Source organism: Hypomesus transpacificus, chromosome 13 (assembly GCF_021917145.1).
Source record: "Hypomesus transpacificus isolate Combined female chromosome 13, fHypTra1, whole genome shotgun sequence".
Taxonomy (NCBI): domain Eukaryota; kingdom Metazoa; phylum Chordata; class Actinopteri; order Osmeriformes; family Osmeridae; genus Hypomesus; species Hypomesus transpacificus.
Window position 1 is genome coordinate 7,122,300 of NC_061072.1, and position 12,613 is coordinate 7,134,912.

At 49.6% G+C, this 12,613-nt stretch overlaps 1 protein-coding gene across 1 annotated transcript; it reads left to right on the forward strand.

Moving 5' to 3' along the window:
- The first annotated feature begins 1,730 nt into the window (after positions 1 to 1,730).
- Positions 1,731 to 12,602, forward strand: itgb4 (integrin, beta 4). Its single transcript, XM_047032805.1, has 18 exons — positions 1,731 to 2,197; positions 5,347 to 5,432; positions 6,444 to 6,526; positions 6,922 to 7,017; positions 7,221 to 7,425; positions 7,515 to 7,611; positions 7,932 to 8,103; positions 8,352 to 8,615; positions 8,796 to 8,885; positions 9,466 to 9,588; positions 9,740 to 9,913; positions 10,051 to 10,127; positions 10,276 to 10,490; positions 10,681 to 10,772; positions 11,017 to 11,245; positions 11,415 to 11,540; positions 12,246 to 12,352; positions 12,498 to 12,602. Exons 1-18 carry the CDS (start codon positions 2,190 to 2,192, stop codon positions 12,570 to 12,572), a joined length of 2,319 nt encoding a protein of 772 aa, XP_046888761.1. The 5' UTR covers positions 1,731 to 2,189; the 3' UTR covers positions 12,573 to 12,602.
- Positions 12,603 to 12,613: the final 11 nt, after the last annotated feature.

Consider the following 12,613-nt stretch of genomic DNA (forward strand, 5'->3'; position numbering starts at 1 on the left):
GTGGACTGCGACAGTCCAGACAGAGAGAGAGATGCAGACGGAAGGCAACACTGGTTACATTCTTAACAAAAAGTTGCATTTGGTCAACTGAAAACTAGATTTGAATAATAGATTAGGCGGGCAAGATTTGTGACACAAATGTCACCTGTTCTCAATAACTGGATCCCGGCTATCACACTCCTAAAGTAAGTTATAAATATCTGTTTGTTAAAGTGTGCACAAACTGTCTGACTTGAGTCACCTTGCCTTATTTGCCGTAATTACCTCAGGTAAAAAATTAAAGTTGGCAAGTTGCGCGGCCGACCGCGCAAGCAGGTCATTCCAAAACGCACGGCCATAAAATGAATCCGGAAATCGCTTAATCATGTCTCTTTGAATGTTTTGAGTATTAGAAAGTTACTCATTGTCTATCGATAAAATGTAGTGTTTACATATGTAATATACGCCCCTGTTCAGCTTATCTTTCTTCGGCACCTCTTTGTGAGGGTGTGTCTTACAGCAAACATCCATGACCACAGTCTATACCTTAACATGCCACTCACAAAAGAAACGGAAACCTTTAAAGTCAAATGTAACGTTTATTATTACTGCAAACGAAGGAATATGGTAGACTTAGTTTTGTATATGTACCTCTGGTTCATGTTATGAGAGTAACAGGCAGGTCACACCCATATCTGTACTATTCAAATGTTGAGGCTTGTTTTAATTGGCGTCTTTGACTAAATCAAACCAGGGAGGGGAGGGTGAAGCTGTTTTGCAACGTTTGTGCTTCTCGAGGGATAAGTTAACCATTGTGTCGAACCAAATTTTGTTTTTGTGAGAGTGACTGTGCCCGTACCTCTCAGAAATGAGCTTTATTCAGGAAGTGGACGTTTTGACCTCTGAGTCATGTTAATTTGTGTGCCAGGATGCCTGTGTATTGTGTGTAAATGTGTGTGCACTGTGTTAGTGTGTTTTAGTATAGTCCCGCTTTGCACCAATGTGCACACACACACACACACACACTCACACACTTCTACCCACACACGCTGGAGAGTGTGGCAGTGTGCCAGGCTCAGGTTGGCATGACTCTAGTGCCCTGTGTTCCTTCTGCCCAGCCATCAGGAATGCACAGCACTGCACTGGACACTTATCCAGCTCACTTAACCCATCTGCGGGGCCAGCTTAGAAAAGAGAGGGGGAGAGAGAGAGAGAGAGACTTGAATAGAGAAAGAGAGATTCAGAGAGAGAATGAAACAAGATAGTCGGAGATACAAAGAGAGAGTGTATACAAATGTGTGTGCGTAGTAACTTGAAACTAAAACAGAAAACACATGCATGCATTCAAGAATATCCAACATGGTGGTAAAAACAGTAGCTGTGGGTTTTGTCTTTGCCGTGTAGAAGACTACTGCCTTTATTACAGCTCTTTGTGTACCCTTGACGGTGACTATGTTTCCTGTAGCTGGCAGGCAATGTTCCCCTGCTCTGTACCACTCCCATGGGCCTGGGAGGGGCTCTGGAGGGAGAGACCGGCCAACCTCAAGCCCATACAGGTGAACTGCTAGCTGGGAGGAATGCAGCAGGAAGGTGGGCCTGACGCATATAGGTGTGGAGTTTTGTAACATTCGACGCCACAGGGAACAGATATTGGGGGAGGAAGGGCGTCAACACTGTTACTCACCTGAGCAGGGGAGAGGAGGAGAGGAGGAGAGGAGGAGAGGAGGAGAGGGGGAGAGGAGGAGAGGAGGAGAGGGGGAGGGAAAAAGAGAGTACAAGTGAGAGGAGGGATCAAATCGCAGCACACACATTCTCACACACACGCATTCACCCTCTCAGTGGGTCTTGGTTCACACAGGGCAGCACTCTCTCTTTCTCGCAAGCACACACACACACACGCATCTGCAAAGAAGCAAATCTCTTCCACAAGTAAGACGGGATACAAGTCAATATTTGAATAGACTTTGCCGAAAAGGAAGGAAGGAAAGACAAAGTAGTGAGTTGTTCTCGTGTGTCCTGGGATTACAAAGATCCCTGGGAACTTGGAACTTGGACTTTGGGAGCGAAATTGAAGACGAGGATTCTCTCTCTCCACTCAGGTGGATAATATTGTGACGGCCGGACAAGGAGCGAAGGCAGAGAGAAAGGATTAACCGGTTCTCTTTAAAAACATTTTGGGATATCCGGACTTTGGAATCGGGAAACATTTCATGAAGAGGTTTGTTTGATCTGTCATCTTTTTCGAACAAGGTCACCAATCCTCGTAAATGCTCCTTGTTCGTTGTTTTCATGTGTCTCACCTTGAATGCTTGTTCCTGTGTGTCTGGGACAACATGCATGCTTTTGATAGATTCTCACAAAAACGAAAAGAAAAGTCATTATAGAGTTTATATGATATGAGATTTTACAGTGTTTGTCACTAACCACGGTGTGTAGGTGTTTAAGCTGCTAAGTTTTTGCTCAGTAAAGTCTTTGTGTGATGTTCTTGTTAGGAGAATGCCATGCCTGTTTAACAAGACACAACATCAAAGAGAGATGTCTACAAAGTGACGGGGTTGAAAAGGGAAAGTTCAAACCGGATTGTAACTGCAACGTTTGTAGTTGTATCCATCTTGCTGCGAATGTCGCAGCATTGAGTTCACTGAATCTGAAGACTGATCTGGTCTCCTCTTGGCTTCACCCTCAAGTTCAATACAGGAGCGCTTTCTCCTCAACCGTCCTTCCACACATTTTAAGGTGAAATTTGATAAGGCGATTGTATGGCTCAGTCTGATTGGGAGACTTTGTGTATCATAGGATAGGTCTGGGTGTTGGTGAAAGGTGACTGAACTGTCCTTATCTGGGAGACAACGGCCTGGGTACCCCTGCCCCACACACACACATACACACACACATGGCTTGTGTCAACGCCCTACTCTGGAATGCTCACCTGGCAGGCGGCCATGTTATCCACAAACATTTCTGCATCTGAAATGACTTTTGAGTGTTACTCCCTTCTTATTCCCCTCCTCTCTCTATCTCTCTCTCTCTCTCTCTCTCTCTCTCTCTCTCCTCTCTCTCTCTCTCTCTCTCTCTCTCTCTCTCTCTCTCTCTCTCTCTCTGACTCTCTTTATCTGACTCTCTCTCTTGCTCTCTCTGACTCTCTCTCTCTCTCTCAATTCAATATGTTTTATTGGCATGAATGTTCAGGTTAACAATGTTGCCAAAGCAGTCCGCAGTGAAGGGACAACATATGTCAATATAAACATATCATAGAACGTAATTATCATCAATCACAATCAAACAATTGTTATAATGCCCAAAAAATCCTGTCTCTTTCTCTCTTCATCTCAGTCCCTTCTCCCCGAGATTTGAGACGATAGTTAGTTTAAATGCAAGCAGAGATTTAATGTTGATCATTAAACGTTGCCAGACATTCTTAGTTTACTGCTGTCATCATCAGTACCGGTAAATCACTGTGCTGTTCCTGCTGCAACTTCAGTAGGGTTCACATTCCTTGTCCCATGGTGAATATATCTGGAGCTTGTACTCCTTTTACTCTTCTGTTCAACCTGGTCAGTGATTAATGTACACTTATGCACACACACGCACACACACGCATACACACATGCACACACACACGCACACACACACACACACACATGGACATCCATGCGCAGGCACAAACCACACACTCACATCCACACACATCCAGGACCCGCCTAGACCCCACCTGTAGCTCAAGTTCACAGGGAGGTGCTAAGTCTGCATGTTTATTCTTGCCTGTTCCGGGGATGGTATTGAGGCTGGTTGGGTCGCCATCTGTGGAAGAAGAAAAATCAGTCTTCACCGACGGTGTGACTTCAGTCCTGGTTCTGGAGTTGACACGCATTTGTCAGTTCCCCCGAGTATATAGCGACTCACACCAGACACAAGCCTCACTGCTGGGGAGTCTCCTCCAGGCCTGTGACCCCCTGACTTTTACTGAGCTCCAAGTTCAACCACAGACGTAAATCACAGCACTTAGGGGACAGTTAAATATTCCGAGCAGGGAGATTGTGTGGTTGCTTTTCACCGAGGTCTGTCGTGCAGATGTAAGAACAGGTCGGATTTCGGGGAGGGCCAGGACCTGTGTTTACTACTGGGAAGATAACGTCTCAGGTCTCCCTCTGTCAGGACTGATCCTGCAGAACATGTGGTGCCAGCGAGGATCTGTTCTCAGCTGGAGAATCTTTGTTGTTCCCAGTCAGTGCCCCATTGGACAGATGTCTATTCCGTTTGCATTTGAACACTTGACCAGCTTTGTTCCGGTGCATTCTGGCATTCTCGCAGTCGTAGACACACATTCCAGAGCTTTTACAGTCTAAAGCGTTATTCACATCAGAAATATCCGTATACTTTTTTAACCACCATTATGCTCCCTCTCTCCCTCTCTCTCTCTCTCTCTCTCTCTCTCTCTCTCTCTCTCTCTCTCTCTCTCTCTCTCTCTCTCTCTCTCTCTCGCTCGCTCTCTCTCTCTTTCTCTTTCTCTCTCGCTCTCTCTCTCTCTCTCTCTCTCTCTCTCTCGCTCTTTCTCTCTTTCTCTCATTTTCTCATTTTCTCTCTTTCTCCCTCACTCTCTTCCTCTACCTCTACCATTGTCTCCTCTCCCTCTTTCTCTCTCCCTCTATCTCCCTTTCCTCCTCCTGTCCCCCACCCCCTGCCTGGCCCCTCATCTGGGTACTGGATGATCTGAAGCTTCTGTTTAGTGATGGTATGGAGGACATTAAAGAGCTTACCATGCCCCAGCCAGGCTCCATGTGTCTGGTTCTGGATATACTGGAGAGACTGTGGATGGAGGGGAATATCACCTCTTAACGGTGGAAGCCTCTGGAATCTGGATCCTGGGGGGTCCTGGGGGGTCCTGGGCCAGGTTACAGACACTTGTTCTTGGCAACACTTCTATTGTGGTTCAGAAAAATGACTTTGTTGCCAATCTGAATGGGTACAGGGATTAAGTGGTGGGGGGAGGGGGCGAGGGGCGGGAGGCGGGCGGGCTGGTGACCTCACCAGCGTCTGGGAGTCTGAGATCCAGTGAGGCAGGTGTTTCAGTTTAGACACCGTACCATTATACTGTATGTCTGTCTGCCTGTCTGTCTACCTGTCTGTCTGCTTGTATGTCCATCTTTTTTTCGGACTGTTGGTCGGTCTGGAGAGAAATAACCTGGTTCTGAAGTGATGCATGGACTGTAGGCCTACATGACGTCCCTCTCTCTGTCTCTCTCTTCCTCTCTGCTTCTTTCTCCCTCACGCTCTCTCTCTCTCTCTCTCTCTTTCCCTCTCCTGTCCATTTGATCCGGAAAGATGTTGCTTAATTCAGTGTGTGTGTGTGTGTGTCCTGTGTTGTAGGGGGGAGATGGGGAGATGGACGTCACATCTCTCGGTGGGGGTTGTGCTTCTCACGATCTTCTTTGACACCTGCTACGCAGCGACAGGTAAGAGGCTGTGATCTTCCTCACATTCACACAGAGGTTTTAAACTGTCTGAGGGCAGACATCCATATAACGTCTCTTGTCAATTGTTTCCAATGAGGAGACAGTGTAAGCGGGCGCTGGTGTCGTCTCTGTCGCCCTTTTCAGCTAGCAAGCCACTGGCACTGAACAGCCAGAGTAAATATCTGTCATTCATTAGGTACTAGCTTAAGTTTGATGAGAATGTGCCAAAACTATTGTTGAAGCTAATAGCTACCTAACTAGTGTCACGGAGTTAGAACTGTGAAACTCGCTCCTCAGGTATGTAAAAGACCACCTGCGTCAACGAAGAGCTAGGTTTTCTTTGGCGTAGCTGGTAGTGGTCACGCTTGGCGAGTCGGAGGTCGTGCGTTCGAGCTCAGTGATTGGCGAACGAGCCTTGTCGTGACGGAGCGTGGCTACAGTTGTTACATACCCGTCACTCTAGTCTGTTCCTCGCCAGCGCTTTTCTGCCTGAGAAAAACGTTGTGTGGACACACGCCTCGAGACTTAACTCCTGAATCATGAATCACTATGTCACTGAATCATGAATCACTATGTCACGGAATCATGAATCGGTATGTCACTGAGTCATGAATCACTATGTCACTGAATCATTGCCATGTGAGCTATCTCCTCTTGGGTAGAGAGAAAAAAGATCAGAAAAACATCAAAATCAGTTCCAGTTCTTTTGTGGTGCGACCAGATGAATAACATTGCAGGATACCTGTGCCAGAGGGCAGATTCAGAGTGGAAGTCTGTTCCCCCTGACACAGGTATTCGATGGATCGTTGTTTTGGTTACGCGGCGTGACTCTCTTTTTCCCTTTATACCTCTGTCTCTTACTCTCTCTGTCTCATTCCCTCTATACATCTGTCTCCTACTCTCTTTCTCTCGTCTCTACCTCTCTCTGTCTCATTCCCTCTTTTCCCCTTCCTAACTTTCCCTCTGTCTCTCCCTCCGTCCTTCCTTCCTACCCACCCCCCACCCCTCCAGGTAACCACTGCTTGGCTACCAGGGCCAGCACCTGCTCAGCTTGTATCCAGGCAGGAAATGGCTGTGCCTACTGTCCAGATGAGGTGAGAGTCGCCCTCAGTTCTACTTCGGTACCAGAGAACAGTGGAATGGGAGAACCAATATTCACTTCTACTTTTGTGATAAAGAGCCATGGAACAGAAGAACCTATATTGAATCATATTTGAGTAGCTCATTAGAAAACAGTCAAACAGGAGAACCAATTATGAGTTTGACTGTAGACTCAAAGAATAGTGTAAAAAGGAGAACCAGTGTTCAGTTCTACCTTAGTATTATAGAACATCCGAACAGGTGAACTGTTCCTCAGTTCTACAGTGGGCTCAGTTCCTCATGAAGGTCACTGGGTGCATCCCAGGGCTCAGAGCTTTTGACTGCAAATCAAGGTTCAAATCCCCCCTGTGGCTGCTGACTGAATTAATTCATCCAACTGTCTGGTCAGATGTTTGAAGGACAACGCTGTAACCTTTTGGAAAGCCTGGAGGCCCAAGGATGTGTTCAGACGGTGACAGCTCATAGCTCCATGGAGACAGAGAAAGTAAGCATTTACATCCTTATTTACTTTGATAAAGAATCTGCACTGTGGTTAAAGAAATGTGATTGGTTGGTTGGTTGATTGATTAATCTCCCTTCCTCCACCTTCACCACCCCTCCCTCTCCCTCCCTCCCTCCACCACCCTACCCCCTCCCTCTCCCTTCCCCCCTCCCTCTCCCCCACCTCTCCCCCCACACCCCCTCCAGAACGAGCAGATCAACATGGCGCTGAAGCAGTCCCAGGTGGCCCCCCAGTTGATGTCCATGTCCCTGCTGCCCGGGGAGGAGAGGCTGGTGGACCTGGAGGTGTTCGAGCCCACCAAGGGTCCTCTGGATCTTTACATCCTCATGGACTTCTCCAACTCCATGTCTGACGATCTGGCCAACCTCAAGAAGATGGGCACCAAGCTGGGTGAGGGGGATGAGGATGGAGAGAGGGTGGTCAGGTTGTTGTTTATAGCCTAGTTTGACCTTGTGTGTGTGTGCGTGTGTGTTCCCTAGCTGATCTGGTGAAGACACTGTCAGATGACTACACCATCGGCTTCGGCAAGTTTGTAGACAAGGTGGTGGAGCCGCAGACGGACATGAGACCAGCGAAGTAGGAGCCCCCCCCCCCCCCCCCCCCCCCCCCCCCGCACACACTCACCAGGAGGGCAGACACACACGTCGCTTTCTGCTCCGGCCTCGAAAGTGTGTTTTCTTCTTCTTCCGTCTCTCTCTCTCACACTGTCCGTCTCCATTTCTCTCACCCTCTCTCACCCTCTCACCCTCCCTCTCCCTACGTCTCACCCCTGCCCTCCCTCTCTGTAACCCCTCTTTCTCACCTCTACCCCGCCCTGTCTCCTTCCCTCCCTCCCTCTCCCTCCCTCTCCCCCCTGTCTTGCCTCTCTATACTTCCTCCTCCTCTTCCTCCTCCAGACTGAAGCAGCCCTGGCCGGACAGCGACCCTCCCTTCTCCTTCCAGCACAGTATCACCCTGACTAGTGACCTGTCCACCTTCACCGAGAAGCTGCAGAAGGAGAAGATATCTGGCAACCAGGACGCCCCAGAGGGGGGTTTTGATGCCATACTGCAGACTGCCGTCTGTAAGGTACAAGACCAGGGGATCGTGACAGGAGTCCATTGTGTTTCAGGCAGCAGTATGCTGTGTGTGTTTATCTGGGTAGACACCTCCCACCTTGAGTGTTTTGCTCATTCTTGTGCTTCCCTCCCTCCTTTCTCCCTCCCTCCCTCCTTTCTCCCTCCTTTCTCCCTCCTTTCTCCCTCCCTCCTTTCTCACTCCCTCCTTTCTCCCTCCCTCCTTTCTCCCTCCCTCCCTCCCTCCCTCCTCCTCTCCAGGACCAGATTGGCTGGCGTAACCACAGCACCCACCTCCTGGTGTTCTCCACGGAGTCGGCGTTCCACTACGAGGCCGACGGCGCCAACGTCTTGTCGGGCATCCTGCCGCGCAACGACGAGCTGTGCCACCTGGACGCGGAGGGCAAGTACACGGAGGACACCCGGCAGGACTACCCCTCCGTCCCCACGCTGGTCCGCCTGCTGGGCAAGCACAACATCATCCCTATCTTCACCATCACCAACCACTCCTACTCCTACTACGAGGTAAGCCAGACCTTTGTGGTAGCCGTGGCCCTGGCCCTAGGATTGGCTGTAGAACCAGCCCTAATCCTAGCCCTAGATCCAACCTACTTCAGGGTAGTGGGATCTCATGAAGGTATTACAAAGGCTGTGTGGGTGTGTGTGTGTGTGTGGGTGTGTGTGTGTGTGTGTGTGTGTGTGTAGAAGCTACATGAATACTTCCCCATTGCTGAGCTGGGAGAGCTGGAAGATGATTCTGTCAACATCCTCAACATCCTGGAGAAAGCCTTCGAGGTGAGGCCTGACCCTAGACACACTCATCTAGAACATCTGCCTTCTCTCCAACACACACTCCTGGTCTAGAACGTCTGCCTTCTCTCCAACACACACTCCTGGTCTAGAACGTCTGCCTTCTCTCCAACACACACTCCTGGTCTAGAACATCTGCCTTCTCTCCAACACACACTCCTGGTCTAGAACATCTGCCTTCTCTCCAACACACACTCCTGGTCTAGAACATCTGCCTTCTCTCCAACACACACTCCTGGTCTAGAACATCTGCCTTCTCTCCAACACACACTCCTGGGTCTTTAATATTGGCCAAAACTGGAAATGTTTTTTGTTCAATAAATGGGCTCAGATTGAATGTTGGCTGCTGACATAGTGATTGCACAGGAATGCCATGAGCTTGGTATGTATTTCACTGTATTGGCAAATGGTAATTGACCCCAATAAGCTAACTCAGCCCTATGCTAGCAGCCATTATGTTGACAAGCAAAGAATAACAGAAGGGATGCTCCATGTCGTTATTTGATGTTTCGTGCATTCTGGTGTCCTGTTGGCGCCTTAATGGTGTTCCTGTTTGTCCTATCAGAGTATTCGCTCTAAGATGAGTATCCGGGCAGAAGACAGTCCAAAGGCGTTTAAGGCTGAGGTGTTGACGTCTGCTGGCGTCTTGGCTCAGGCTGGAACCTTCAAAGTCCAGCCTGGATCAATAGTAAGACACACACCTTCATACAAACACACGCACACACACACACACTTACAAATAAACGAACACACAGACGCACGTACACACCTTTTCTCTGTCTTCAACCCACGTGTGAATACACACTCACAGTCTGTCTCTCTGTCCCTGTGTGTGCCAGGGCAAGTTCAAGGTGCATGTGAAGGCCCAGGAGAAGCTGGGGGAGGTGCATGTGTGCGAGGAGCAGGTGGGCAAGCAGGACAAGGAGGGCGTGATTAGGGTCAAACCTACCACCTTCAGCACTGCGCTCAACATCAAGACTTCCATACGGTGTCCTACCTGCGACTGTGAGAAGGTATGCACGCACGCTTGCTCACAGAAGCACACAAACACTTCCTAAACCCCCCCCCCCCACACACGCACACACACACACAGAAGCACACGCACACACACAGAATCTTACAAACAAGCTAAAAAAACCTTCCTCTACAGACTCCCTCCCCCAAGGCGGTGAGATGTCATGGCAACGGTGACCTGGTCTGTGGGAAGTGCAAGTGCTACGATGGCTGGTGAGACCCTAGTAACCAGCCTCACACCCGTAGTAACCTCCGACCCTGCGAACCGTACTGTTGTTATCTTAACAACGTGTCTCTGTGTGTGTGTGTGTGTGTCATGTCTGTGTGCTTGTGTCCTTGTCTGTGTGTGTGCTGTCCCCAGGCTGGGTCCGTTCTGTAACTGTTCGGCCAGCGAGTCGGCCATCGGGGGGGCGTGTCTGGCGCCCGGGGTGACGGAGTCGTGTTCGGGGCGGGGAGACTGTCTGTGTGGGACCTGCATCTGCTACAACCCAGACCAGTACGAAGGAGCCCTCTGCCAGTACGACCGCTCCCAGTGCCAGAGATTCGGAGGCTTCCTCTGCAACGGTGAGGGACGGAGTGGGGGTGGAAGAAAGAAGGGGGGGGGGGGAGGAGGGGAGGAGAGAAGATGTAGGGTAGAAACGAGGTGGTGGGGAGAAGAGAGAGAGAGGCTGGATTGGGAGGAGAGAGTGCATAGTGTGTATTTTAGTAACTCTATGTCTAACCTATCTCTGTGTGTTTGTGTGTGTGTGTATCAGACCGAGGGAAGTGTTACATGGGGAGTGTGCGTGTGAGAAAGGATGGGAGGGGCCTAGCTGTGAATGTCCACTCAGCAACCAGACCTGCATAGACAGCAAAGGGGTAAGTAGAGTACAGTAGAAACACAATCCAGTCCAGCAGAACACAGTAGAACCAATGGAACTCAGTAGAACACAGTGACGGCACTGCGTAACCCTGTAGAACACTGGAACATAACACGGCTCGCGTAAAACACTCCCTCTCTCCCTCCATCCCTCCCTCTCTCTCAATCCCACCCTCTCACGTTATCTCTCTCTCTCTTTTCTCCCACATCTTCCCCCCCCCCCCCCCCCCCCCCCCCCTCCAGGGTATGTGTAACGGGCGCGGGCCGTGTAAGTGCGGCCGGTGCGAGTGCCAGGGCTCGGGGCTGCCCCTCAGCTCCACCTGTGAGGCCAGCTTCCTGGCCCAGCTGGGCACGTGCGAGGCCAAGCGCAGCTGCGTGCAGTGCCAGGCCTGGAAGACGGGCGAGAGGAAGGCCAAGGACAAGTGCGACGAGTGCAGCTTCAAGGTCGTCATGGTGGACGAGCTGAGGCCACGTAAGCGAGACGGCGCCTTTCTCCCTGACGCCGTTGGTGTCGATACCCGACAGAGAAGTCCGCTGTTTTCGTATGCGTTCGTCGCTCCTGTGAACGCGGGTGTGTGTTCACTGACTATGGGGGTGGGCGCTGACTGTGTGTGCTTGTGTGTGTGTGTGCGTGTGTTCAGAGGAGGACGTGATCGAGGCGTGTAGTTTCCGTGACGAGGACGATGACTGCACGTACGAGTACACATTAGACTACCCAGCGGACCCCAGCTCCAAGGAGCTGGAGGTGCAGGTCCTGAAGAAGAAAGGTGAGAGGGGCCCCACATGGATGTACTATTATTTGTATGATTTCTCATTTATTTTCAGGGACAATGCACACTGATCAACAGCACGAAACTGTGAGTGCGCCAGAGTTAGCCAGAGAGGCAAATTTTCATCTGCTGTCCCCAGCCAGATGTTTAAAGGCAGCTTAAAATGACAAAATATCAAATAACTTACAAAGGCTAAAATAAGTCAATAAACATACAGTAAAGTAGACACACCCAGTTATAAGCAACAGAAAAGTGTACAAGCGCATATGAGGCACGTGACCTACATCAACACGACTGGGTTTGGATTAACAACAGTATATTTGTGAATGGACGGGGCCTGGGTAGAGCTCAGTGGTAGAGCGTCTGCTTCCATCAAACATTGATATTTTTATGTGAAATTGTTTAAATAAATTAAAAAACATTTGTATTGTTAGATTCGTATCCCAATACATGGATGTACAGTGTTTGAACTATTCATGGTGGATTTATAGATGTGAATAGACAGACAATTCACCTTCAACAAGTTAAATCCCAACACATCCTCACTTTCATGTTAACTCGAACCGGTTGAACATGAGCAGACCTCCTGTTAACAGGTTGTTGATGGTAGAAACAGGGGTCTCACAAAACAAGACGTGGTGTTTTGAGGGCAGGAACTGAGATGAAGGTAGGAACTAACGTTGTGTTGGTCCGTCCCTCCAGACTGTCCCCCGGCTGGCTTCCTGTGGCTGATCCCCCTCATCATGTTCCTCATGCTGCTGCTGGGGTTGCTACTGCTCTGCTGCTGGAAGTACTGCGCCTGCTGCAAGGTACACACACACACACATATATATACACACATACCCAGTATATACACACCAAGACAACACACACACACATAACAACACTAAGACTATATACTGTTTGCCATATCTTTGAAGGGAGTTTGAACCTTCCCCTTCTCTCTTCCTTCAGAGTTGTCTGGCTCTACTGCCATGCTGTGGGAGAGGTGAGTGTGGCCGACCTACAGAAGCTTCTCTAGCTATATGACTCTGATTCAACTCTGAACACGTCGTATTATCCTCCTGTTT

Excerpts from the sequence above, each read along its gene's own strand:
- itgb4 (XM_047032805.1), top strand. Across the intron at positions 7,426-7,514 it reads GAAGATGGGCACCAAGCTGG|CTGATCTGGTGAAGACACTG; the intron begins GTGAGGGGGATG and ends TGTGTTCCCTAG. Across the intron at positions 10,128-10,275 it reads TGCAAGTGCTACGATGGCTG|GCTGGGTCCGTTCTGTAACT; the intron begins GTGAGACCCTAG and ends TGCTGTCCCCAG.